The sequence below is a fragment of the Sitodiplosis mosellana genome, unplaced genomic scaffold (genome assembly GCF_009176505.1).
Source record: "Sitodiplosis mosellana isolate CC-2019 unplaced genomic scaffold, AAFC_SMos_1.0 Smas_scaffold_6226, whole genome shotgun sequence".
Classification (NCBI taxonomy): Eukaryota; Metazoa; Arthropoda; class Insecta; order Diptera; family Cecidomyiidae; genus Sitodiplosis; species Sitodiplosis mosellana.
In genome coordinates this window covers 14,727,384-14,753,786 of record NW_022601467.1, presented here as the reverse complement: position 1 = coordinate 14,753,786, position 26,403 = coordinate 14,727,384, and the positions used below count along the sequence as shown (strand labels likewise).

Below are 26,403 nucleotides of genomic sequence, written 5' to 3'. Positions count from 1 at the left end.
TGAAAATCAGTCCGAAATCATTTCATCTGGCTCTTGAAGAATTTCAAAAAATAAAATTTTCCGGCATAAACATTCCTTATTCTTTGGCATTCGTATTGTACTCGGTGGTTGTAGCATTCCGCAGTGACCATACCGACACCATTATATAGGCACGCTATCGGAAACATTGTGAACTAAGTTGACACCGTCGGCCGCATAATATCTATTCGCAAAGTAAAACTTTTTTCATATTTCGATTGAAAAAAGTTGAATTGTGTCTTGTGTCGAAAATAAAGGCAACCAAAAGTGTGAGCGAAAAAAAAAACACGGAAAATAAACAAAAAGATCGCAACAAAACGGCACTTGTTTGCAAACAATCATGTAGTTATGGTGCAAAGCGTCGACAATATTTCCATGGGATACATGCCGATATCAATCTATTGTAAACATGGTAATCATTTAGAACAAATGCAATAGTGAGAAGCAATAGCTAAAATCAAAAACCCTGAGGATATATTTTTGGGCTTGCTGCCACTCTCTCTCTCTCTCTCTCTCTCTCTCTCTCTCTCTCTATCTCTATCTCGCTCCCTATCTTTCGTACAAAACACCATTCGGATTGCAACTATTTTGAATTTAAATACGATCCGTGCTAAGCCGTGTGTGTGCGTTTTCATAGTTGGCATTGAATTGTAATTTTGTGTATGTGATTTGGATGGGCTTTGATTTCATGTGATTGATAATATCGACAAATCAAAGCTAATTGAGTGATGATTACCGTGGTCTTTAAATCAGTCAGGATAACAAATTGTGAATGTATTAAATGAAATTTTGTGATAAATAAACATCAAATTAGAGGGCATTTGTTTTATTGATTTGTACATTGGATTTTATGTCGTTTCGTAGTTTCTCTTTCTCCCTCTCGTTCTGTGCCTCATTTTTTATTCGTCCACTTTGAAGCGTAGTTTTTAAATTATCCTCTCATAAATTATGCACAAACTTTGCTCAATTTGTCGTTCAATAGACGTGTTGACGTGAGTGTAATGATATTGTCGCAACACGCATTGAATCATTAATTATTGCGGTGGATAAAAATGTCGGGTGTGCAAATATCTTGAACGAAACAAAAGCATACACACACACACACACAATACCGTTTGATTAGTTTGCGCTTCATTTTCAAAATTGAATGCAAACAGATAAGACATGATAAGATAAGCATTTTGTGAATTTGTTGCGTTTTAATGACTTTTGCGCTTGTCTCGATTCGAAAGCCATTGAAAGCGAAAAAAAAAACGTACAAACATCGCATCATCTGATAATTGATTTCCAGTTAACATATCTGTCATTCAAACGGCTATAGTGTCGATCCAATATATACTTGTGTATTTCCACGTCCAATACATTATATTAATTTCTGTGTGAATTTTAGTCGATTTTGATCGAATCCCTTGTGAGACACTTTTCTATTTACCATAGTGACTAGATTTATGATTAACTAAGTGTGATTAATAGTCAACTGATTTGGGACATTTTGACTAGAGATTTTGTGCGTAATTTAACTGGAATTTCAATCAATATACAGCTGACTACATTTAACTGACTAAACCGGCCAATTTGATTAAAATGATTTAACGTTTTTCTTTTAAATGGAACAAAATTTCAATTATAGTTCGTAGGAAAAAAAAAATCCAGCCTGAATGTCTCAAAACAGGCGTTGATATTTTTGCACAAGGTATCATCAATATTGGATTTGTATAGAACTTTGGACTGCTTTCAATTTACACATTGAATTTTATTGTATTCCGATGTGAGTGTTGTCGAACAACCAGATTGCATAAAAATAAACAATTTCCGTCAAGTTAACTGAACTGTGTGCACTTTAACAAAGTGGATAACGAAAAAGTGCGCAAATATTTTGCTACCAACAAAGAAGCTGCTGTTACCGCTGTTGGTTATTTATACTCTTTAATTGTATTTTTATGTCTGCTGCGGCGGCGGTGGTGGCGGCCACAACAGCAACGGTGATTGTACGAAAGTTAAAAAGAATTTTTTTTAAACAAGAATCGACAAAAATCTTAGAGGCTTATGTGTCATGCGGGTCGGCATAAATCTTACAAGTTAGTAGACGAAATATAGGCAGCCGCACGAGTCTTGAGAATCTGTGATAAGACTCGCGCGTCTTTCACGAAACTTCAACGAGCCTTCCATATGAATATACGAAGCATTGAACCGAACTATTTGAAATTTGAGTACATGTCAGTTGACTCGTACAGACTTGCCAAATAGTTTCCGTGCTACAATTCGCAGAGACTCGTGTCAGATTGTCATGAATTTGTTTGAGTCTACATAGGAATAATGCGTGTTGTTTCTGACTCACCACAACAAATAAGCCCCTCGCAAAAATCACTTATGCACATCACTAACTAATAGCATGTAATTTTTGTTTCTTTCTTTTTCCTTCTCTCACACACAGTGTTCATATACAGTCATTAAATCGACAACGTCAATTAATAGGGTTTGAGTTGCATGGCGACAATTTGAATCATTGAAAACAACTTCAATAAAATTGACACGGTGTTAGACCGTGCTTTGATAACGTGCAACAAAGTATCATACATACACACAAAAACCGCTGGAACTGAAAGGGTTAAGGCATCGGCTGTTGTTGTGTATTCGGTTTGAATTTTTTTACTTTCTACATCAAGCAAAAAGTGGAGCGTAAATGTGAAAATCAGAGAAATGCGAATAAAAACCTTCTCAATAGTATTCGGCTGTGTCGTGATCACCAGTTATGTATTTGTTATGATAAGTTCGACCCGAGAGCAAAATGATTCAATTAAAACGATTGTAACACAAACTCATCAGCACTTCAAGGAATTACAGGTAAACAAAATTGAACCGGCAACCGTTTCACGGTCAACGAACTCTTTTGAATGTCGATGGTTTGACTTGAATTGAACTGTTTTCTTTTCCAATCAACAACAAAAAACAGGAGAACTTAGTATCGAATAAAAAAATATTGGAAATCGATCCCAAGTATCTGATTGTATTAGGATTCGCAGCCCCTGCAGCAGGAGCATCATCTTCATCATCATCATCATCATCATCATCGTCGTCATCAACACCACTGTTGTCATCACCGTTGCCGAGACAAGCACCCTCAAATCACAGCAAATCCAATTTCACCGTTGTCAGCTATGTGCTCAATGGGCAAGCAGCATCCGCAATATCGCTCATACAAAATATTGCCAGCAAACTTCCAAACGAAACGTTAATATTGTACGATATTGGATTGTCAGACGATGATTCACGTGCACTGAACACATATTGCAACAATACAAAATGCACTGTGATTGTATACGATTTATCACAATTTCCGGCTTATGTGAGCGATGAACGAATGCATGCATTTCGGCCGCTTCTCATCAAAGATGCGCTCAATCATTCGAAATCCGTTTTATTCATTGAAAATAATGTACGGATACGCAGCTTAACCAATGAACATCGGGCCGAACTCTTCCGCCATGTAAATGGTAGCGGTGTCCTTGGATGGACCACCAGATTGGCTGTGTCAAGTCGAACACATCCAAAAATGTTTTCTTACTTTCAAACCGATGCCGAAAATTTCATGTTTTTGCCAATGGTTTCAATGGATGCCGTTCTATTCATCGACTCTGAATTGGTCAACGAAAAGATTCTGTTACCGTGGATAAAATGTACACTTACATTAGAATGTATTCACCCGATAGGTAAGTGCTGCCCTGGGAACATCATTACATTTCATTGAAGAAAAAAAAAACTGTCGATCTTTTGAGAGAGACAAACAAACATATGTTTGATAACTACTAATTGTCGTCTATCATCGTTTCATGCAGGTGCCCAATCCGGTGGTTGCAGGTTTAATAAAAAACCATTATATAGATACTCCGGCTGTCATGCATACGATGTATCTGCCTTCAATATAGTCCTCGGCCTTACGTGGAATTTCGATGAAACAAAATACTCCTTACGTGGTGAATCCAATTTTTACTACTTAGAAACGCTCGAACAAGCAACTAAAATCCTAGAGAACAAACGCAAGAATATCAGCGACACGTCTGAGCATCTCTTTACAAATGATGACTAAGTGCGATAAGATCCACGACCACGCGTCTAATCAGCTAGATTAAACCGAACCGTGTAATGTGAATGCGATGATATGTACGGATTGTTACGTCATTAAAATTACAACACCAACATGAACAAACAAAGAAAAAAATTAAAGGAAACAAAACGTTCAACAACTATGGAAACGTGCGGTTAATGTTAAAGATAAAATGAAAATGAGTGATCAAAGTGCGTCATCGACAATATATTACTTAAGCTTTAAAAGAGGAGACGAATTAGAAGAAGAAGAAGAAGAAGAAGAAGAGGAATGAACAAATCAAATAGATTAAAATCAAACCAATAAATTATGATTTAAAGTCTTAGCGAATACTTGACCGATGCGTATGTCCTTGATTGAACTGCACGAAACGAATGTCACATGCTGTGTGACACAATCACCGGAATCTGAATTTCCTGCGATAAAAACAAATCACATAAACAAACACTTAGCATTAGAATGGGCAATGATATGGCACATTCATGAACCAAATAAAAAGAAAAGAGAAACAAACAAACAATCGATAAATACAAACAAAAAGAAGCAACCAACACTGAACAGTAATCATTAACAAGTTTTGTCTTATTTAGTTTAATTTGTAATGATTCATTTTGATTTTTTTTTCTTTTTGAAGAAATGCCGATCTCTATTTATGAGCACATTTAATTTTTTTTATTTTTTTTTTAGATGTATTTGTTATATTACATTGATTTTTTTTGTCTTGTGTAAATTTTTGTAAATAAACAAACAAGTGGTTAATTTTTTTTACACGGTTAAAATCGAATTAAAAAAAAAGAAAGAAGAAAACAAAACTAAACGAACAAAACATCTTGAGATAGAAGAGAAGAGAACAACTTATTCACTTATGCAAAATGAAAACAAAAAACCAATGGATTTATTGTAAACATAATGAGAAAAAAAAATACATTAATTGAAACATGAACCATTAGTCATTTACGATAAAAAATAAAATGGAAATACTTAGACATAAATTTTAAATTAAATTCACTGGTTTAGTTTAGAGGCAAACATTTAAATTTAATGGATAATTTCAAAAAAGGTGGTATAAAACCCTAAAACTTGAACGTTCTTTTGTTTCTCTTTGCTTATATATGATTAGATTATTATATTATATATTCACGCCGAACAAAATACCCATAAAAATGTTTTTGATCATCTCGATTTAATTATTAGACATTCGTTCGTCAGATGCGACTAAGAGATACAATTTATTTAGACAATTTAAAATGGAACCACAACCAAGATAGTGAAAGTCAGCTTCCACAACAGTAAGAACAAAGGAATAGTGAGAATAGAATGAAAAACAAGAACAAATATACTTAGATGTTGATATAATTTATATCGAACAAATCAAACGAATGCTACCTATAACAAACAAATATTTAGAAATAATATAATCCATTTTCTTCAAGTAAAATTATGATAAACAAAACAAAAAAACAAACAAACAGAATATTTAAAAAGATGCAAGCAAATCCCTATTCTGTATTCATTTTTTTCTTATCGGGGTCACCTAAGCAGCTTTTGGCTGCCAGCTACATTTAGAATTTTACATTTTTAGATGAAGCGAACATATCAAATCCTTCAGAAGTAAATCAGAATTAAAAACAAAAAAAAATACAAGAAAAAAAACATCTGTCCGATACGATTGAACAAAGAATTTATATGACATTTTTCTAATGCAAATCGTCTTTCATACATTTTTATTTACTATCATGAACCACATCATAATGACAAAGCAGCTACAAAGTGAAAATGCGATTTGAATTTGCGATTTTCCGTTTTCTTCACTTCATTCTAGTCAAGTTCTTGAATGAAAATGGCATTCGGTTTCCTAAACGTTTCAGACGAAAATCAATAAATCCAAACGCATTTTCACGCATTTGCCTATAGGAAAATATTCCAGAGCCATGCCCTGTCTACCAATTTGTTAAACTGTTCATAGATTAACCAGTTACCAACACTTAATTTAGTCCATGAGCAAACAAACAAAGAACCAAAACCAATTATAACACATTTTGGGCTTGATTCCTCTTCATTCAAAGGCGGAAAAAACAAATTCGAACATTTAATCACTATAGATATTTCATGTAATTTAAATGCAATACGTGATAGTTAAAACTTAATGCTCGACCATCACACACACAAATCATAAACACATACACACACTTGATGCACAACGTTTACTTTTCTCTTCAATTCAGATATTTTTGCTTAATGAGCATTGGATTAGGTTTCTCGTTATTTTCCAATATCATTGTTAAATAGTAAAATTTTACTTAAACACACATTTCACCGTTCAAACAGTGATAGTTTATAGCTTCGAATTATTTCATTAAACAAATCGACAGACTAGTGATTTTTTTCTGCGCAAAGAAAACGACAACAATTTTAGGACACAAAAAAAAAAGAGCTAAATAATTTAAAAATAGCCAATTCAAATGCACTTATTCCTTCAAGTTCCCATTCCTTTACACGATCACATTAATCGAAATTATAGTGGAATTAGCACGATAAACAATGTTCGACGCTACTTTCTAAATTCTTGTCCAATTCAAATTTAAATGGCTCATTAATTAACAAGTATTATGACACTTGATTTAAATTCGATAAAATTATTATCAATAAATCAAGCTAAATCTATCCGAACTCATTACAATATGAATAAAACTAAAATAAAAAATTTGATAATGAAAAAACAAAACATTTGCACTTTCTTTTTATTTCATTTCTTCCGGTCAGCTGAATTAGCTGTTGATCAGCTGAGATCTTTCACACAAACAAAATTTTAAGATAAGATTCAACGCTGGAGCACTTATCGACACCATTTGTAGTCAACCATAAGGTAAAAGCAACACCGAGTTGAAATGCTGTAAATGGTAATAGTAGAATTAAAAGTGAAAAAACTCGACGAAGCACTCTATAACGCAATTTTATTTTCGAACTGTAATCTATGCTCAGGTAATTTGAATAATATAGCTATTGATCGTTAGAAATTATTCCGTCGATCGTTAAAATCAAAAGCGTCCATGAAGAGATATGCGTATATTTACAATTTCGCATATTAAACTCATACTATATTTAAAGCTATTTTCGAACAGTTCAATGGAAATGATTATTTTAACATTCAATAATAGGAAATTCCTCAAAGGAATTGCTCCGTTGAACTGAACATTTTACAGTAAATTTAGAGTATTTCGCCCGATTCAAGGGAAACGTCAGTGTCTGAATAATTGTTTGTGACCTCATCTTTGTTGTCATTCATTATTGAGTCTTGATCAGCAGTGTTTGTATCAATTTGGCTTTGTGATTCTTCTACAATTTGTTCTTCAGCTTCCGAAATACATTCATGTTTTAGTTCAGTTTGATGGTCTATTCGGTGCATATGCTTTATGTTTTGTTTGATTTTCTTATTTTTGCTTGCCGAACAAGCGAAATTTAACGAATCCGAACTTTCTGCATCCGAATTCGACTCTGATTCCGATTCCGATTCCGATTCATCCGACGATTTGCCTTTTATATTCTTTCGAACTCGATACTGTTTGGGTAAATTTGAATCGTCATCTTTACGCAATAATCTTGGTAGGTCAGTTGAACGGTTATATTTCCTATCACCATCGAATGGTTTCCCTTTTTGTCGTTTCATGCTGTGTGCCATGACACGTTTTTGGTAGTCAAGCTGTGGGAATAGTTCCGATGAGTTTTCTAGTGCCTTTTTGGCTGCTTCCATTTCGGCTTGCTGTATCGAATGACCGGTAGAACTTGCCAAGCGTTTGCCTCTGAAATAAACCGCCACTTTGTAGACACGCGTATTCGTTGGTCCTGTACATTCGATCACCTTGTAAATTGGAATATCCGGTTCACCACCATCCATTGTACGAACTGTGGAGAAAAGAAATTGTTTGATTGCCATTGTCAAGATGGAATTGATAATTTCTTAAACTTACGAGTCAAACAACATTGCTGTAGCTTTGATTTTGGATCGTTCCAATCTTGGTTCATGATAAACAATTGCAAACGGGGGAATAGACACACTTGACAGAATAGTTCGGCGAGTGGAAGGCCCTTGTCAACGTACAATGCACCCAAGAATGCTTCCAACAAATCGGCTCTGTCTTTTGTTTTCAATTCACTCTTTGGATTTGAGTAAATTGCATACTTTGTCATACCCAAATCATCACAGACCACCGCCTGTGTTCGATTGTTGACCAGAGAACTTCGCAACAGTGACAAATGACCTTCGTGATGCTCCGGAAAATGTCGGTATAAATATTCGGAACAAATCAGTTGCAGAACAGTATCGCCAAGGAATTCAAGCCGCTGATTTGAGCCCAGTGTCAAATGCGTAAAGCCAATGCTACGATCGGTGAATGCACGTGCCAGCAAACGAATGTGACGGAATTTTAGGCCAATCGATTCTTCGAAATCGGTTAAATCTTTTAGCAGTGGATAGGATTCAATCCATTGTCGATCGCCGAGTGGCTCTTGCTCTTGCAACGGATGCGGTGGATAGTTTATCCAGACCTAAGTTCAAAGATTGATACATTTAATATGATAATGGGTTCAGTTTAACCAAGAAAAGGGAATGCATTCCGTACTTAGGTGGTTTTATCTTACCTCTTTAAGTCTCTCATTCTCAAGGAACAATGTGTTGGCAAACACTTTGTCAGCTACTTCAATGCCACCATCTAGCAGTAATGCGCCCATCAATGCTTCAAAGCAATTGGCCATTGCGTGTCGCAGTTCCAATTCGTGGCACAAATCAGATCCATGAGCATACAGCATAAATTCGTCCAATCGCAATTTCTGTCGGCAAACAAGAAAACGTTTTAGCATTTCCATTCGACTTGAGAAATCAATCTCCACATTTACCTTTGCCAATACGGCTAAGTGCTGATTTTGAACAATTGCCGCACGGTACGTGGCCAATCCACCCTCTTCCAGATCGGGAAACATGAAAAACAAATGGATCGACGTAAGAAATTCAACAACGGCATCGCCCAGAAACTCCAATCGTTCATTGTGTGTGATACTGCTGTCGGTTTCATTTTCTCTTCCAAACCGTGACATGATATTAATGAGTGTGTTTATGCCTCGTTTTCTCGTATTCAAATAATGAATCTTCCTATCACCATATTCTGGCTGTCTGATGCCACAGTTTGTTAAACTGTTTCGGGCATGATCGGGGTTTGTACCTTAAAAAAACAAGCGACAAAATTGCGTTATTTTACATTTTTCTACTGTTCACGAATAGCAACTTAATTGAAGCGCTTTCATACCAAAATTTTCTTTATATGATGGATGTGTGAGAGCCAACTGCAGTAGATATCGATTTTTGAATTGATAGTCAATGTTTTTCTCCAGTAAATTGAGTGATTGATGAAACCGAAGATGAGTGGTAAGTACGGGAATCAACAGCGCATGTTGTACAATATCACACATGATGCCAGTTCGATAAAATCCTTTGGAAACAATTTCAACCGTAACATTTCGTTTCATACGACCCTGTGTTCGCATCTCCTGTAAGCGACTTTCTTTGCTCTCCAATTTTCGTTTGTCCTCAAACGATGGCTTCGACATATTGGCCACCAGATGCCGAAACTTAACATATTCACGCCATGATTTCTGGTATTCCGGATTACCAGCGTAGCTGAGCTGTGGCGGTCTCACACCAAAATGCACAATCACCGGATGAACAATGGTCGCATCCTCTGGATCAACGCATTCCGTTAAATCGGTCACATTTCTATCCAACTGATCGATACGAACCGAACATGGTTTCATGCCGGGATTTGTTACAACCATCCCTTTTACATCGTCTACATAATCTTGCCAATCACGTTGTTGCAATGTTTGCATATTCTTCAATACCGAATCGGCAACCAAAGGACCCGAATTGTCCAATAAATGTCTCAGGACATCGCTAATCGAAAGAATCTCCTTGCCATTGTCAGGCAAATCACGCACGAATCGTGGAAAAAAATGAAAACACGAACACGTATTGTCGCCTTCCTTTGGTTTTAGCGAAAAGTCCAACATCTCCAGTACTTCCGTGAATAGATATTCGGCTGGAAATGACCAAATTTTCTCGTGAATATTTTCCATTGTTAAAAAAAAATGGAAATAGAAAGATGAATTAGGAAATAATTAAATGGCCAACTTACAAAATAAATCCAATTCTCGAATGGTGAAATTTTCGGGCATTTTTTCTTCAAAGTACATGATTTTGTATTCGATATTGAAACGAATGACCTATTCCAATGAAGATGGATAAACATTAAAATCATAACCATGCATTTTGTTCAAAGTGTAAAATACAAAGCATACCGAACACGTTGGAAGCTCGCCGATTGGAGTGTGCGACAAAAGAGAGAATCCTTCGAAGAGAAACTCGTGTTCGTCGTGCTTTATCATGGTTGGCGTTTTGGTAAGGAAATTAGTCGGCGGCGATACACTTATTTTGTAATGATATAATTTTCCGGCATTATTTGAATTCGGAGAACATGTTGGTATTCCCTCTTCGCCCGGGTAAATGCCATGCCGAATGCCAGTTCGTCGTGATTTTGCTGAACATCGACACAGCGGCCCATCGTTCATTTCCCCAGTTTCGTTATGCCATAAATCCGCATGCAATCGATACGGATGTTTTATCTTCTTCGTTAGCTCTTCCATTGGGCAATCATCTTCGATATTGAAATCATCATCCGATGATTCAGACGATGAACATTTATCACCTTCAATAATGGAAACGATTATACAACAATTTACTGTTATGAACAACTCGAGATAAATTCAACGATTACTATCACTAATCTTTCTTACTTTTGTGTCGGCAAACACGATGTTTCCGCTTCTTTGGTTTCTCCTCGGTCACGGGTTTCAATTGGCGTGCACGAGTGCCACGTTCAACAAGTTCCGTTTTGAAGAGAGTACACAATGCTTCCAGGCGAGCGGTACCTTCGATTTCATTGACCGAGGTTCGTTTGTAGAATAAATCCGCTGGAGATGATCGAATCCAACATTCTTTCTCACTATCTTCAGCCAATTCTTCGAGTTTCCTCGTGATATCTTCGGATGTTTCACAGAAATTGCTGCGCCACTTTTCCAAAATACGTGCTCGCTCGGTTAATTCTTTGTCATCGATTGGTACCGTTTTCTCGACTGATTGTCGAGGTTCATTGTCCTTTGAGCGCTGAACTGTTGGCGATGGTTCTCGTTTAATTGACGATTCTCGTTTGATTGACGAACTCCGAGATGTACTAGGTGGCCTTGTACTGGATGATCTATCACTCTTACTATAATTACTTCGATTATCAATTTTAGCCATCGATACTGATCTTGAATTACTTCTACTTCGATTCGAATATTTATCATATTTACGACCAAGACCATCGCTGTCTTGTCTATCCCTGCTGTCTCTTTGACGATTTTGATCTCTATCATCGCGGTCTCTTCCATTTTTTGGTGTATATTTATTGGTTCTGCCTCTGTCTCGGTCCCTCCTATCCCAATCCCTATCTATTTCTCTTCCTCCATCTCTATCGTACGGTCGTTTTGTTGAATGATGCGCATTGGCATTGGTTCTCTGACTGGATTGCTTCGAATCATGCCATTTTGATGTGTCTTCAACACCTCTTCGGCCATCATTACGTGAGCTAGATGATGGATTTGCTCTGAAGTTGGGATGAGTTTGGTGTGGTTGCTGTTGATGTTGTTGCTGCTGCTGCTGCTGCTGTTGACGCATGAGAGGTAACGGCGGCCGTGGAGGTTGTGTCGCAAGTAGCTATTTAAATTGAATAAATAAATCCATTGCATAAAAATGGTCAAACATTGGAATTAAGTGACGATTTATTCCATTCGAATGATGGTTCAACTTACGTTCACTTGTGTACTGAAATTGGGCGGTGGAATGCTGAAATCCATCGGTGGGAAAAACATGTTTGGAGGACGAACGGAAGGATTTGGGTATGGGACTCGTGCCGGTGCTCTACCATATGATTGCGTTTGAAATGGATCAAATTTTCCTTGGTAGCTGTTATTCGGCATTGGCGCCGCATTTTTCGATCTAGAAGCGGGCACATTGTCATATGGACTCGAATCAAATCGCTGTGGATAACTCATTATTCACAAAACTAGTGAAGATTCATTAACAATTGCACCAAAACATATTCCGATTAGTTTATCAATCTCATATCTGTAAACTAAACCGTGCTTGCGACTGACAGTTGAATGTGACAGCGTTCAGCAATGTTTTGACATCGAGATTCGACGAACGCACTCTTGCCAAATGAATAATGCACTATCTGTTGAAAATCTGCATTGCAGATTACTGTACAAGCAATTACCATTTTTCAATTACCAAAAAAAGGGCAAATACAAATGAAATACAAACCATGCATGGTTTAAAAAAAAGTTTTATTCATGGTGGTGTCTAATCTAGAATTTGTTAGTCTAAAACAAATGCGCTACCGAAACCGAAGTACAAATGATGAGGTAAATAAAATTGATCTAGTAACTGGATAGAACGGAACATGGTCTGGTTGATTTTCTTCTTCTTTTTTTTATTGATGGCCATTTAAGCCACCTTTGTCACCATTGTCTTGATTGGTTTGGTCACCATTGGAACTACATTCGCCAGCGTCATCGTAGTTCTGAAAATGCATAAATGCCTGCCAAACACACTTCGGTGGCGTATTGTATAATGGATGTGTTGGCAATAGTTCGTTATTCAGTATATCGCCTATAACAAATGGATCGGCATCAACTTCTGAATGCTGTGCAACTGAAACACCGCTCAGTGTATAGCATGTGTGATAGAGATCGGGCGGTCTACGGAAAACGAACATTGTAATGAATAATCGATTTATTTCCGTGAAAATAAGACAGTTCAAGGAAAGCAGAGCGTTTTGGTTCACTTACGTGTCAGGCTTATCGATTAAACCGCCTGATGGACGTTGACAACAAATAAATATGTACTCCTGCAATGCTCTCACATCGAATACGGGTTTCGTGAGTATTCGACTCAAATACGGTTCTACAAATAAAAAATGAAAAATAGAGCATTGACATTTCATGCGAGTCAATAGTGAAATGATGGTGCATACCTTTTTTACTGATAATAGCTTGAACGATAGGTACGATTGCTCCACACCAAAACGAATAACATCCATCAACCAGTTTGTTTGTCCTTCCTTGGAAGCCACCTTCGAATTTCATTTGCTTATTCACCGTCCATCTCTGAATGACAATTAAAAAACAAGTTTATTACATTTCCAAAGCTGACTCAGGCTTGACTGAACAGAGGAGAAAATGTTTTAGATGAAAATTTGATTTGACTTACAAGTAAAGCATCTAAATTACATTTGCCCGTTGATCCAAGCAACGCAAGTGCAGCGATACCACAAAATGTGTAGCCACCGTGCGCTTCTTTATCGGGAACACCTCCCATTCCACCCTCATACGTTTGACACGATGCAATCCAATCGACGGTTCCGTTGAACAGTTTCGCCTCCTCTTCAGCCGATATGTTTACTAATTTTGCTACAGAAACGGCACAGTATGCGCCACGTACATCAATTTCACCGTCTGTATCCATGCGAAAGGCACCAATTTTATCATCACGAACACGATACAAAAAATTTAACAGCGTCGGTTTATCGATGGCATCATATGCCTCTGGTGTTCCAATTATGCACAGAGCATTAACCGATCCGTATGTTGTGGCTAAATGTGGCACCTGACCCGGCCCACCGCCAAATCCACCAGTTTTTGAACGACATTTGACTAAAAATTTTACAACGCGCGATAACAAATCGTCTGGAAAACGGGAATTTAACAAGTGTGCAGCATTTAAAATCCAATAAATCAACCATGGTCGACTACTGTCCAAGCATTCATAATTTGTTGACAGCGATCGCAACATATTCTCCAAGAATTTGATGTGCTGCAAACGATGTATGGTTGGTAGTGCCTTCCTATTATCCAAATAACGTAGCTGCTCAAAACGATCGTAGCATTTTTCGACACGACGTTCTGTATCGACCTGAATAAAAATGAGAGAAAACAGGAATACCAAACAATTAAGAAACCATTTCCAATGGTGGGTGTGGACAATTCCGAACAACCTGATCCATTGACGTGGCCGTTCTATACTTTTCATCGTCAAACTTTAACTTTTTCAATTGTTGCAAATTCCTCAGCTGATCGGGACCATCCATATTGCTATCTTTTTAAAACTATTCTCGTCTTGGACCGAACTTGTGTGCGGTATACATACAACGTATCAGTGTTATTCGTTCGGGAATAAATCGAAATAACAATGTCATGAAATTAAATAAAACAACGTTTTAAGTCGCGTTGTACAAAATATCAACGCAATTGCGGCGAATCACATTGGAATATGTGTAAAAAAAAATTATAAATTTTTGCAAATTGTTTTCAATTCAAGCGTAAACCAAATGTCTGAATATTTTGAGAAAAGTATGAAATAAAAAACACAATTGTCAAAACCTACACACTACATTTGGCAGAAACTCGTTTCACAACAAACTGTCAGATGTTTGACACTTTCTGCGCGCTAAAACTTTGACATCCGCACCATTCAAACAAGTGTACAATAACTCAGTGAATCATACGGTTTTTGTTTGTTGAAAGCGAATGTTGTTTGTTGAATAGTTTGTAATGTTTTAGTTTCGTGACCAGAAACAAATATTAGCCGGTAAAATGTCATCGATGTCGGCGTTGTTGATGCAAATCAAGCAAATAGTGTTGATTGATTTGAAAAGTGATAAAGCAACTGTGCGTACAAAATGCTTGGATGAATTTCACAATATTTTCGATAGTCGTTCAAAAGACTTGTGTGCCATATTAAGAGCGAATAACAACAATCGTTCGGATGATGATGATCATGAAACATTCACATGGTCTGAATTATTTTCCGGTCTTCATGAAGCACTCAAGGATCAATGTATGCGGATCGACGCGACTCAAAATAAAAAGAGCCTAATTGCCAAGAACAACGCATACAAAGAAGCATTGCGAAAATGCATTAATGCGGCCAACGAACACGTTCCAAATGTGTCGTACGCAAGAATCTGTAATGCGGCTTTCGAGTGCTTTGATATACCGTCCATTTCCATTTACTTCGACGAATTGTACTTGCAAATCGTCTGGAAACACATTTTGAGTGCAAAACACAGCCTCAGCGAAATCAGAGTTGCAGATTGGAGCAGTAAGTCGGAATATTCATAGTTTAGCTTGGTGAAAGAAGGAAAAATCATAGGGACATTATTTATGAAAGATGTTTTATATTGACTCCACATTTTATTGCGCATTAAGCATTGTCAGTGGAAGCTGCCTAGGTCAATCTCAGGAACAACAGTTCATTTACAATGAAATCATGCAAATTTTACAACAAAACGATTTTTTTCCTCATACATTGATTCCTGATTTATTTCAATTGTTCCATTTAAAGGTTTACTTTCACACATTTTCAAACTGTACGATCAACGGAACAGCCAAATTAAGAAGATTGAAATTTTGCAATGTATTCCGTTGATACTGCGAAAAGGTGCAAAGTATCGATATTTGGTCAGCGAGATGCATCAGTATCTTCCCAATGTCATTCGAATCGTGAACGATGGACAACTGCAAAATCAGCCCAATTCACAGAAACAAATTCTACAGATCGTTTATGAACTAATTCGAAACCTGGCAGTCAATCAGCGATTGTCTGTCATCGGGTTCACAGAATCAGTTTTGGAGAAGCTGTTAAAATTCTATCAATTCTCAATGGATCCCGATTTCAAGGTCAATTTGTTGAAGATAATGCACATTTCGATTGTGGTCCATTCGCCCGAGCCAAACAGCTTCGAGAGCTCATTGAATGAAATGTCTGATCAAAGCGATGATTTATTCAAAAGCAACGTAGCTGAGGATGCACAACTGTGGCACAAGCATTTGCGGAACATGCTGAGCATTGTTGAACGTGAGATAACGGAATCACGTAAGCGATCCCATCGCTTGAATCCGATACCAAAAATTTGCCCGATTTTTGTTGAAATGTCAGCTAAACTTTGTTCGGTGGTTAGTATTTTGATGGAAATTTTCTTGAGCTTAGAAGATTTTTTTTTTATTTTAATCGAAATTGATACTTTAGGTTTATTGGAAAGAGGATGTTTGGAACAGTAGCAACGACGAGCAACAACAGAAAAGACGTCGTCATTCGATGAGATTGGAGAGAATTTTCGAACTGATCGAATATGAACCGTCGAAATTTTGCTGGAGATGGTAAATAGTACAGCTAATTTTCATATCATTCTAAAATCCATTCATAAATTAATTTAGTTTCAATTATTTTCTTACATTGAATCAATTGTGAACCTATTTCTTTCTGCTTCTTTAAATGTCTAGGTTCGCTATTTTATCGCAGCTATTGGTCGACTTTCCGCATTTACTGCAAGCAGAAGATTATCAGTCGCTGTTGAAGTTATTGGTGGATTTCAAGCCGACAATTCAACATGCATTGCACATGAGCCACTTCATTCACATTGTCGATGTCATGCTCGGCAAAGAGCAAGAGCTAAAATCGACCTCCGAATACGTCCGAGAGTCATTTTGCACGGAGCATTGGCACAAAATAATGGATCTATCATTCAAACAAGCGGCCACCGATAAAATTCAATTGGAAAATTTGGATTTGATGCGCATTTTAGTCGAAAACAAAGTGATTGTCTCGCACGACTTCATCAAAGAAGTGATCAGCGAAGTGACAAAGATGTCACACATCAAAAAGTCACATCAATCTGTCAATCTATTGATCAGTATTTTTCGCAATGTGAACATTGACATGATCGAGAGTGGCTCAACGTTGAAGATCACTGTGATCAAGTGGCTGAGCGCAAAAGTTAAACTGTCCGAATTGAAGAAGGTTATCGAAAGCAATGGCACAATTGATAAACAATTGATCTCAGAATTGTATGTGTTGTGTGTTTTGTCACGACAAGAAAATACAAACAAAAGAAGCTACAAAATGGAGAAGGCCAATGTCCCAGAGGATGCGGATGTGCTAGAGGATGTGGAAGTATCAGAGGATGCAGATGTGCTAGAGCATAAGATGTTCATTGCTGACATGGTTCAAAATCTTCAATATCGAATGTTGTCCAAATTGATTGTTAGCGATAATTTACAATGCACCAAAAAGGATGAGCCGCATTCAATCGAAGTTTTACCCGAGAAGAAGAATGACGTCAAAGCATTCATAAACGAAACGATTTTTGGTGAATTGGAAAATGCGATTCATGATGAGAGCTCAAACGATAATGTCAACAGTACTAATGAGACATCGCTGGAAAATTTTCATTCTGTTTCGACGTCATTTGTAACGTACGTGAATATATTGAATGCACTGGTTGGCTATGAGTCGATCGACAGCGAAAATTTCTACAAATATTTGTCGAAACGAGTATTCCTGAAGGTCGGACAGCTCAATTCAATCGTCAGCAATTTCAGCAGCTCATTCAATATTGACCGAAATCCGAATGATGTTAACGAAGTTGTCGAAGGATTGCTGAGCATTTGGCATGATAAATATCATGCGATCATCGCCGAAAACATGTTCATTGTTGCCAACAATGTATCAATCATTCAGTGGCTAACGGAACAACTGAAACCAAGCCGACGAGAAGAGTCGTTGGTTTTGACACCACTTCGAACAATCGGTCAACTTGGCTTTGAAGAACGAATTCACCTCAAATGTTTGACGCTTTTGGCCCAGTTTTCCGCCTATGACAACGAAAATGACGACGAAAGCGAAACACATGTGTTTGAAGCGATCTCAGAGTACGAATTCAACTACAAACGTAATGAAGATTTGTTCATATTGTTTCAATTGATCAAGGTAAGACATTTTTTAGGATAGCAGTTAGGTATTTCTAAGCTAGGCTTGAATTTTAAGCTCAACCCAATGATATTCCGTAGATCAATTTTAACGAAAAGCTTATTTTGTAGATCATTCTTAACCAAAGACACCCGTCTGAAACATTGACCGAATGGGCATTCTCGGAAATGAAAGAAATTTGTATGCGTCTCACATCGCATCATGGTTACATGGAAATGGTTGTGGAAAATATTCCAGCTTTGATCAAATGTGTCAAGCCATACACTGATTTGCACGACGATTTGATAAATTTACTGTCATCATTTCTGAAGCAAATCAAATCGAAGAAATACGGTCCACATATTAGCATAAAAATCATCAAAAGTGCCCATTATTTTGCTCAGGTAAGAGAAAAAGAATCGCTACGTTATGAGATGTTTGTCTTGAATTTATGTTTTGTTGCAACAGGAATTTTTCTACATTGAAGATGGCTTCGATATCATTGTATTTCTGCATCGTTTTCTACAATCTAAGTATTTAACCATTCAATTTGCCACAGTCGCCTGTTTGACCGATATTTTCAATAAAAATTGGTTGATTTATCAAGAAGACGAAGTGAACTGCTTGGCAATACAAGAGTTTCATACGAAATTGGTGGAAAAACTAAATATTGATGAGTTGTCCGTTGAAGATGTAAATGATATCGATCGAAAGACATGCATTGTTTCAACTCGACTGCAGCTTTACTGTTCAATCATTGGAGCGTGTTACCCATTGAGACGGCGAACGTGGTTTTATCTCATTGCATTTTGTGGGCAACATCTCAAAATGAATGAAGGTATTTAGTTTGAGAAGCGTTGAAATTTAACAGGAACGCAGCATTTTCAACATTATGGCAATTTTTATTTTATAGGAAAAACGGTTGATATTGTGGCAAAACTGTGCAATGATGTGTTTCACACAACACCATCAGTCTTATTATCCGATTTGTTTCCACATCTCGTTTCCTTGTGGATTGACAACGACTACCATTTGACCAGATTTCCAGCGAAGCTAACGCTAAGCGAAACGCACAATGATTTCATCGTCGAATACATAGATACGATCACATTGCGAATTCTGTTGTACAAATCCGAGTTCATCCCAGAACTGTTAAAAATGACCGAATCCACTTCGCTTTCAGAACTTTTGTCGTTGGTACGTTTGAATTTTCTTCTAAAATGCGTTCAATGCACATTAATCAACATTAACCTTTCGCTTTACAGCCAGTTTTGATCAAATGTTTGGCCCACTTAACGTCCGTACAAGTATCGCAATCAGCGTCTAGAGAGAACAAAGCAAAGGCTGTGAATATGCTGAAGATTCTAAGAAAGGAAAAACCACGCATTGAAGACTACTTTGATTCTCATGCACTTGAAATAATCGAGGAACTACTGAACAATATGTGGGATGTGGATAAATTCCGCGAGTATTTCGATACCGAAGTCGAATACGTCACCGATGAACAGTCCATCGATCACAAAGTATTCCTGAAGTCGCTGGAGTACATTCAGGTAATTCATTGCAAATTGAAATAAAATTTATAGGCACACCTGTTTGAGGCTGTAAATTCTCATGGATTTCCCATTACGTTTCCAGCAAAAGGCTATGAATCACTCGAACATCGTTCATCACTACTGTGAAATGTCACCAAGAAAAGTCGTGAATATGTTGTATTCGTTGAAATTGCTTTGGCAAAAGTCCGTGTGTGATGAGCTTAAACATTCACAAATGTTGAGAATCTGTGTGTTCATCGATATAATTGTGGATTTTCTGATTGAAAATGCCACAAAGCCGAATCAATCAAGTATTATTGGATTTTTTGTTCGAGATTTTGTGTATTTCATTGGCAATACAATCAGCAGCGACTGCAGTGATAAACTTAAATTGGCCACATGCAAATATTTCTACAAATTTTGTGATAAACTTTTGCCCGCTTGCGCAGAATACCTTCAGAATCATCTAAATTACATTGTGTCGATTTTAATGCCAATCACCAAAAGTAAATCACCACCGAAGATTTGCGAAGCTGGTATGCATCTGCTACGATTCTTGATTGTCGAACAAAGAGATGTGCTAAAGACAGCGATTGGTCAGTTGGACAGTTTCCCGAAGCTAGAAGAGTTCAACGAACTGAGCCAAATTCAAAGCGATGTGAAATACAATGGAAAGACATTTACACTACTCGATGAAATCGAATACTTTTTGTCCGTGGACAAAAGAAAGATCGAAGGACTATTGTCGCTCAAGGAACATGTAAGTGCTGATTGCTGACACTCTGTGAGTTTGAATTTCAACCGAATGTTTATTTTTGCAGCTTTCGAATAAGAAAAATGAGCTTGAGGATATTTACAAAATGTTATACGATACGCGTGGTTTCTCGGAAGATTGTGAGCGAAGCCCCATTCATCGATTGATCTCGGCATTGCTCACGCAAATCGTTCAGAACGTAGATAGTGAAAAGAGTGTGATAGCAGCAAAATGTTTAGGTGAACTTGGGCCCAGTGATCTTGGATCCATAGCACTGAAATTCGATACACAGTTGCAGACGTACAAAATTGTAAGTGACTTGGGTTAGGAAGGATTTTCTCAGAAGAGTGTACAATAACCAACAATACCCAAACTAATTTGAATGGATTTTCTTTCATTTGTTCAATTGCCTTCAGTGCAAAACATTCGAAGATGCCGTTTCAAATCTGTGCGAGCACGCATTGGAGAAACTGAATGGAATTTTCATTCATAGCGATGCAACGGTGCTACAAACGGCAGCCGAAGCATGCAAACATTTACTACAATCACAAAAAGCGGTGTCGTTCTTAGGTAATTTTTTGGTTTTTCATCAAATTCAGTTGTAGGAAATTGAAAAATTTATTCTTCTTCTTTTTACTAGACAAATACCCATTGCTGAAAGTGTTTGAAACGGGTGCTGTGACAGAGTTACCGCTTCATCAGAGCGATCAGCAGCAGCTAGATTTCGAAAAACTCTTCAGCGATAACGCTTTCCGTAAAGCACACTCATTTTGGGTGAAAAGTTTGGCCATTGAACTGTTCACGCTATTCAGTGGCGACCCATTAGCTCAAGTAGCTGCGAAACAAACGCAATTTTCCACGGTGATGATTCCTTTGTTGATCAAAGCACTCTTGACCACCAAAAATGCTGGCCATAAACAAACTCTGAACACGGCAATAAATCGGTTCTTTGCAAAAACATTCGAGCGATTGACTGCAACTGGAGAAGTGGTAATAAACACTCAACTTAGATCTTTCTAAAGAGGAAACATGTTTCAATTCTTAAATTAATATTTTTCACTAAGATTGTTGCCAACGAGACCCAATCATCGACACCCGTATACCTGAACAAGGTGTCAATAAAACTGATGTTGAATGTCGCTGAATGTATTCGAGTGCACAATCAAACCATCTTCAGTTCGACACCAGGCGCACAATTGAAACTAAACTATTTGCACATTGCAAAAGCCGCATTGTTCTGCGAAGCATATTTTACGGCAATTTTGTATGGAGAATTGGCTTCGTATGAAAAGCACGAAGGAACCAAACAGGCAGAGATTCAATCGATCATGAAGAATTCATATCAATCGATCGGTGAAACAGATGCTGTATCGGCTTTCCTTGATCCAATCACCCAAAAAATGGAATATTTGGAATTGAATGGATGCTGGAACGAAATACTGATTGGAATTGATGCACAAACAAATGATTTTACGCAAAATTCGAGATATTTGATGGGGGCTGGTCTGTATAGTCTCTCAAACAAACTCGCTCAAGGCAACGACACACCAAATTACGAATGTGCATGGCGTTTGGCTGATTGGGGAATCGTTGAAGGCAGCTCAGAAAACGCAAATCAGAAAGAAGTCATTGATGCAAACGGGTTTGATAAGTATCATTACTTTGCTTTGAAAAGCCTACAGCAAAAAGACCAAATCGGAGCTAATCTAAATGTGAAACGAGCATTCGAAGCAGTCATTAAGATGTTCAAGCAATCAAGCTATGAATGCACGAAGAACATTTACAAGAACCTCATGATGTTGCACTTGTTGCTGCAAATCGAAGAATTTGGCTATGTAAGACACCGTTTTCTTGTGTGACATATTTTTTTCTTTTAAAATAATTTCAAAGCCGAGAATTTAGCACTTTTTAAGTTATTTTCATCTAACTGTTCATTCGAAATGTTTTCAGGTACAATTTCCAGGCACCGATGATCCGAATCATGGTCCAGAATTTGTAATCAACAAGTGGAAGAATCAAGATCGAATAGCATCATGCGGATTTAAATACCGCGAACCAATTTTGGCGCAACGTGTCACATTACTCGAATCGGCTGGCGTACGTGCCAAGCGAAAGTTCGAGAGCGTGTGCAAATTTGGTGATGGTATTCAGCAGATGATATTGAATCTAGTGGCTGAATGCCGAGAAGAAGATTTTCTGAATTTAGGCGAACGATATTCAGCCGCTCTGCACAAAAAGGCTCTAAATCGTGAAATGAAGGCCAGAGCTTTCATCGAAGATGCCCAACTAAACTGGAAACGTGGTGAATCAGAAATGGCGCAACTGTTAATAGCAAATGTGATTAAACAAGAGTTTCCCTCATTAACGCGTGCCAAGGCATTTGGAATAATGGGGGAGTACTTGGCAGAGGCACGTCTGGAGGATACGAAAACCATCATAAAATCATACTTCAAGGAATCGAGCCGATTTTCGGAAGGATGTCGTAAAGTCAGCGATCAAATTAAACCTGACAGCCCATACTATGTACCACCCGAAGAACGCGAACGATTGCACTTGGAAAACATGAAGCGTAATCATTCAGCGATCGCCAAATGTAAGATCTCCATGATATTGAGTGGGGAGGGTGACAGAAGAAAATAACTAATTTTATTACATTTTTAGATGCCGATAGAGAATATCAACAGATTGCCGCCTATAAAAATTCGGCAGAATTCGAAAAGAAAGTCACAAATATCAAGCGAAATCAAGAAATCCTTGCTGAAATGACGAAAGCCAAGAGCCTTACGAAAGATGAACACAGATCAGTACAACAAGTGCAGAAATTTGTCTCCCTCGATGAATCGGACGTAGAGTCAACGAATGCCGATTATAAACACTATCTGCACACGGCAGTTTTACATTACATCGACAGTTTGATGCTTGAAAGTAACACTGAAATGAACAGCTCGGCCATGTTTCGTTTGTTCAGTCTATGGTCGTCGAATTCTTCGGACGCGGACATTTTGAAAGACATCGAAGAAAATCACAAACGAATCCCAACATACAAATTCATTCCGCTGATGACGCAGATAACCACACACTTGAGCACCGATGGAATGAAGAAGACGATTGAAGACATAATCCGTGAGTTTTGTTAGAAGTGATGGATTAATCTCATCCACTGCATGCGATACATTTTCAAATCATTTTTTCTTAATTTCATATAGTGCGATGTGCATTGGAGCACCCACACCACGTGCTACCCAAAGTGCTGGCACTGGTCAATGCATTCAAGGATGACGAGTTTATCCACGATGCGAAGAACAGATCATCGATATCGAGTTCACCCCGAATCGATGCCGCCTTTAAGCTGCTGCAAGTGATGAAAGGTCGTCGAGAGCTGCGAGACATCATCTTTCAAATGGAACTAATGTTCGAAAGTAAGATAATGTCAACTCAGTTCCAAGTTTTCAAGCTAATAATACATTTTATTTCTTCCGTTAGATCTCATCCGATTGGCAAACACAGATCTGAAAGACAAGAAAGAATTCCCATCGAATGATCCGATACGAAAGATTCGAGATTTGAATTTGGTTCACTGTCCAACGGTAAATTTGCCGGTCAGTATTTCGGGTGATTACACCAAGACTCGAGTTGGTATTCACAGATGGAAGACGACATTCACTCAACCGGGCGGCATCAATGCGCCAAAACGAATTGAGTGCATCGGATCGAATGGTATCCAGTATTCACAATTGCTAAAAGGGACAGACGATTTGCGTCAAGATGCTGTTATGCAACAGGTGTTCACCATAATGAACGATATGCTGAGTCAGTCGAGAGTTACGAAGAAGGATCGATTGCACGTGCGTACCTACATCATTGTACCATTATCACAGCGCAGTGGCATTTTGGAATGGTGTGAAAACACAATGCCATTGACTGACTACCTCGTTGGATCATCGTCTCGAAAAGGTGCACACGAACGCTTCCGACCACAAGATTGGTCGCCAAAAGTGTGTCGCAAACAAATGAGCCAAATAACGCTGCGCAACTCAAAGCTCGATAAAATCCATGAAAATTACAAAACAATTTGTGACAACATCAAGCCAGTGTTTCATCATTTCTTCTTGGAACACTTCAATAATCCTGGCGTTTGGTTTGAACGGAGAATGGCTTACGCACACAGTCTTGCGACAACATCGATGATCGGATACATTCTTGGCATTGGCGATCGTCATGTTAGCAATATATTGATCGATAAAACAACCGCGGAATTGATTCATATCGATTTTGGTATTGCATTCGAACAAGGAAAATGTTTACCGACACCAGAATTGATTCCATTCCGGTTGACACGAGACTTGGTCGACGCACTTGGTCCATCCGGTGTCGAAGGTGTTTATCGAAAATCATGCGAGAAAACAATGGAAGTTCTGCGCAAAGTAAGTTCTTCTATTTGATTCAAAGAGATTGAATCAGTTTCTAACCGTGTTTTCTTTATTGTTTTCTCTACATTTCCTTTTTTTTCTCTACGATTTCTTTTCTTCAAGAACAAATCAACCATACTAACGATTGTTGAAGTTTTGCTACATGATCCGCTGTACGCATGGGCTTTGACAAGTAATCAAGCATCGAAACGACAGCAGACCGACATTCAGATCAACGAAGAAGGTAATCTACGGTGAAATTGAAGTTAAAAAGTGAACCGACCTAACTCTTGGAAATTCTCTTTTTCTTTCACTCTCATTAGATCAAGATATAAACACGATGGCCGAACGTGCTCTATGGCGCTTAGAAGAGAAACTCGATGGAAAACACGTTAGCCGAAGTGAAGGAATTTCGGTGAAGCGACACGTTGAAATTCTGTTCAAAGAAGCTATGAACGACAAACTGTTATGCAGATTATTCGTAGGATGGCAACCATACCTTTGAATTGATGCTTGTGTCGTCATTAGATCAATAAATAAAAGAAATTGCATCATTATATGACCATTTATTATAAAATAAAATTTACAATTTTCATTATTAAAAAAATGTTGGCATTAAATACCACCGGTAACTTCGATTGAAGCACCATTTACATATGAACTTTTATCTGAGGCTAAAAATGCAATGACTTCAGCAACTTCTTCTGGATTTCCAAAACGTCTCAATGGACACTGCATTGTCATGTAATCCTTGACCTTTTCTGGTACCGATTCAGTCATTGGAGTATTGATAAAGCCGGGTAGGACGCAATTCACTCGAATGCCAAATTTGCCAAATTCCCTGGAAGCGGTTTTGGTCATTGCTTCAACGCCCGCTTTGCTCGATGTATAATTCGCTTGACCTATGTTTCCAATTTTACTGGCAATGCTGCCCAGATTGATGATGGTGCCATTTACAATATTTTTCTCAACCATAGCATTGGCACAGTTTTGCATCATCAAAAATGTACCCTGAATCGAAAAGAACATTTTTACGATCAATTTCAATTTTTATGATCACTTAGAAGTGAAATGAAGCAAAAAAATGGTTCTCACCTTTAAATTGACTCGAATCACATCGTCAAATTGGTCTTCTTCCAGTTTTAAAATGAAATTATCTTTGATGATGCCGGCCGCATTAACAACGATCGATGGCGGTGCATTGAATTTCGAGACAATGCTTTGAATACCGTTTTGTATGCTTTGTTTCGATGACACGTCGAGTTCAATAAACTGATTGTCTCCATTCAACGAATTGGCCACCTGTCTAGCTGCTTCAACATTACGATCAGCCACAATAATGGTAGCTCCTTCTCGATTCAGTAAACGACAAGCAGCTCTACCAATTCCACTTCCAGCTCCTGTAAACAAAATCAATTCAATACTTTCTCTTTTTATTGTTAACCGAAAATATCACAATCATTCAAAAAGCAATCGAACCGGTAATCAATGCAATTTTGCCACTCAATGGAAGACTCATTTTATTTTTTCGTTGAAATCCCTAATAATTTCTAAGTTAATCTAAAAAATGGTTATTATATGATAAAAATAAACAAAGTCATTCAATATAACACGAAATTTAATCTTAAAACCAGTCAAGAGATAACAGCCCGCAAATGGCTGCATACTTGACACTTCAGTCAAAA

At 37.7% G+C, this 26,403-nt stretch overlaps 5 protein-coding genes across 16 annotated transcripts; 2 read left to right on the top strand and 3 right to left on the bottom strand.

Moving 5' to 3' along the window:
* Nucleotides 1–166: 166 nt before the first annotated feature.
* Nucleotides 167–5,185, top strand: LOC129578480 (uncharacterized). 11 transcript variants are annotated; one of them, XM_055467154.1, is made up of 5 exons: nt 175–421; nt 1,792–2,006; nt 2,453–2,862; nt 2,972–3,728; nt 3,855–5,185. In XM_055467154.1, the coding sequence occupies exons 3-5, from the start codon at nt 2,719–2,721 to the stop codon at nt 4,103–4,105; spliced, it is 1,152 nt and encodes a 383-aa protein (XP_055323129.1). In that variant the 5' UTR covers nt 175–421; nt 1,792–2,006; nt 2,453–2,718; the 3' UTR covers nt 4,106–5,185. The 11 variants fall into 11 exon arrangements, with proteins under 11 accessions (XP_055323131.1, XP_055323129.1, XP_055323139.1 ...); XM_055467164.1 differs by lacking the exons at nt 175–421; nt 1,792–2,006 and adding exons at nt 517–792; nt 1,649–1,711; XM_055467158.1 differs by lacking the exon at nt 175–421 and adding an exon at nt 517–792 and having other exon boundaries at nt 1,649–2,096.
* A 1,875-nt stretch (nt 5,186–7,060) lies between these two features.
* On the bottom strand, nt 7,061–12,421 carry LOC129578476 (ribonuclease 3). The gene is made up of 9 exons (XM_055467147.1): nt 12,023–12,421; nt 10,967–11,927; nt 10,472–10,878; nt 10,309–10,396; nt 9,424–10,212; nt 9,017–9,339; nt 8,762–8,950; nt 8,092–8,668; nt 7,061–8,026 (listed from the first exon to the last, which is right to left on the bottom strand). Exons 1-9 carry the CDS (start codon nt 12,263–12,265, stop codon nt 7,332–7,334), a joined length of 4,272 nt encoding a protein of 1,423 aa, XP_055323122.1. The 5' UTR covers nt 12,266–12,421; the 3' UTR covers nt 7,061–7,331.
* A 119-nt stretch (nt 12,422–12,540) lies between these two features.
* On the bottom strand, nt 12,541–14,466 carry LOC129578479 (protein farnesyltransferase subunit beta). The gene is made up of 5 exons (XM_055467152.1): nt 14,269–14,466; nt 13,485–14,186; nt 13,249–13,381; nt 13,064–13,178; nt 12,541–12,973 (listed from the first exon to the last, which is right to left on the bottom strand). Exons 1-5 carry the CDS (start codon nt 14,359–14,361, stop codon nt 12,706–12,708), a joined length of 1,311 nt encoding a protein of 436 aa, XP_055323127.1. The 5' UTR covers nt 14,362–14,466; the 3' UTR covers nt 12,541–12,705.
* A 198-nt stretch (nt 14,467–14,664) lies between these two features.
* Nucleotides 14,665–25,325, top strand: LOC129578475 (serine/threonine-protein kinase ATM). 2 transcript variants are annotated; one of them, XM_055467145.1, is made up of 19 exons: nt 14,665–15,374; nt 15,618–16,228; nt 16,302–16,432; nt 16,556–18,041; nt 18,152–18,424; nt 18,489–18,858; nt 18,934–19,217; nt 19,286–19,573; nt 19,659–20,315; nt 20,377–20,619; nt 20,726–20,879; nt 20,950–21,299; nt 21,374–22,144; nt 22,260–22,902; nt 22,971–23,432; nt 23,516–23,728; nt 23,793–24,733; nt 24,842–24,962; nt 25,042–25,325. In XM_055467145.1, the coding sequence occupies exons 1-19, from the start codon at nt 14,867–14,869 to the stop codon at nt 25,221–25,223; spliced, it is 8,688 nt and encodes a 2,895-aa protein (XP_055323120.1). In that variant the 5' UTR covers nt 14,665–14,866; the 3' UTR covers nt 25,224–25,325. The 2 variants fall into 2 exon arrangements, with proteins under 2 accessions (XP_055323120.1, XP_055323121.1); XM_055467146.1 differs by having other exon boundaries at nt 14,731–15,374; nt 20,950–21,296.
* Nucleotides 25,270–26,382, bottom strand: LOC129578481 (estradiol 17-beta-dehydrogenase 8). The gene is made up of 3 exons (XM_055467165.1): nt 26,198–26,382; nt 25,814–26,118; nt 25,270–25,729 (listed from the first exon to the last, which is right to left on the bottom strand). Exons 1-3 carry the CDS (start codon nt 26,235–26,237, stop codon nt 25,334–25,336), a joined length of 741 nt encoding a protein of 246 aa, XP_055323140.1. The 5' UTR covers nt 26,238–26,382; the 3' UTR covers nt 25,270–25,333.
* Between the last annotated feature and the right edge of the window lie 21 nt (nt 26,383–26,403).

What these genes read in the sequence shown, in the direction of transcription:
- LOC129578481 (XM_055467165.1), bottom strand. Translation starts at nt 26,237, where the DNA reads ATGAGTCTTCCATTGAGTGGCAAAATTGCATTGATTACCG. An exon ending in CAAAATTGCATTGATTACCG is followed by an intron (nt 26,119 to 26,197) that starts GTTCGATTGCTT and finishes TTTTGTTTACAG; the next exon opens with GAGCTGGAAGTGGAATTGGT. An exon ending in TGATTCGAGTCAATTTAAAG is followed by an intron (nt 25,730 to 25,813) that starts GTGAGAACCATT and finishes TTTTCGATTCAG; the next exon opens with GGTACATTTTTGATGATGCA.
- LOC129578475 (XM_055467145.1), top strand. Translation starts at nt 14,867, where the DNA reads ATGTCATCGATGTCGGCGTTGTTGATGCAAATCAAGCAAATAGTGTTG. An exon ending in GTGCCCATTATTTTGCTCAG is followed by an intron (nt 18,425 to 18,488) that starts GTAAGAGAAAAA and finishes TTGTTGCAACAG; the next exon opens with GAATTTTTCTACATTGAAGA. An exon ending in AATGGAACTAATGTTCGAAA is followed by an intron (nt 23,729 to 23,792) that starts GTAAGATAATGT and finishes TTCTTCCGTTAG; the next exon opens with ATCTCATCCGATTGGCAAAC.
- LOC129578480 (XM_055467156.1), top strand. Translation starts at nt 2,719, where the DNA reads ATGCGAATAAAAACCTTCTCAATAGTATTCGGCTGTGTCGTGATCACC. An exon ending in AGCACTTCAAGGAATTACAG is followed by an intron (nt 2,863 to 2,971) that starts GTAAACAAAATT and finishes AACAAAAAACAG; the next exon opens with GAGAACTTAGTATCGAATAA. An exon ending in AGAATGTATTCACCCGATAG is followed by an intron (nt 3,729 to 3,854) that starts GTAAGTGCTGCC and finishes CGTTTCATGCAG; the next exon opens with GTGCCCAATCCGGTGGTTGC.
- LOC129578479 (XM_055467152.1), bottom strand. Translation starts at nt 14,361, where the DNA reads ATGGATGGTCCCGATCAGCTGAGGAATTTGCAACAATTGAAAAAGTTA. An exon ending in AGCTATTATCAGTAAAAAAG is followed by an intron (nt 13,179 to 13,248) that starts GTATGCACCATC and finishes TTTTATTTGTAG; the next exon opens with AACCGTATTTGAGTCGAATA. An exon ending in TTAATCGATAAGCCTGACAC is followed by an intron (nt 12,974 to 13,063) that starts GTAAGTGAACCA and finishes CGTTTTCCGTAG; the next exon opens with ACCGCCCGATCTCTATCACA.
- LOC129578476 (XM_055467147.1), bottom strand. Translation starts at nt 12,265, where the DNA reads ATGAGTTATCCACAGCGATTTGATTCGAGTCCATATGACAATGTGCCC. An exon ending in ATTTCAGTACACAAGTGAAC is followed by an intron (nt 11,928 to 12,022) that starts GTAAGTTGAACC and finishes CAATTTAAATAG; the next exon opens with CTACTTGCGACACAACCTCC. An exon ending in ACAGCAATGTTGTTTGACTC is followed by an intron (nt 8,027 to 8,091) that starts GTAAGTTTAAGA and finishes TTTTCTCCACAG; the next exon opens with TTCGTACAATGGATGGTGGT.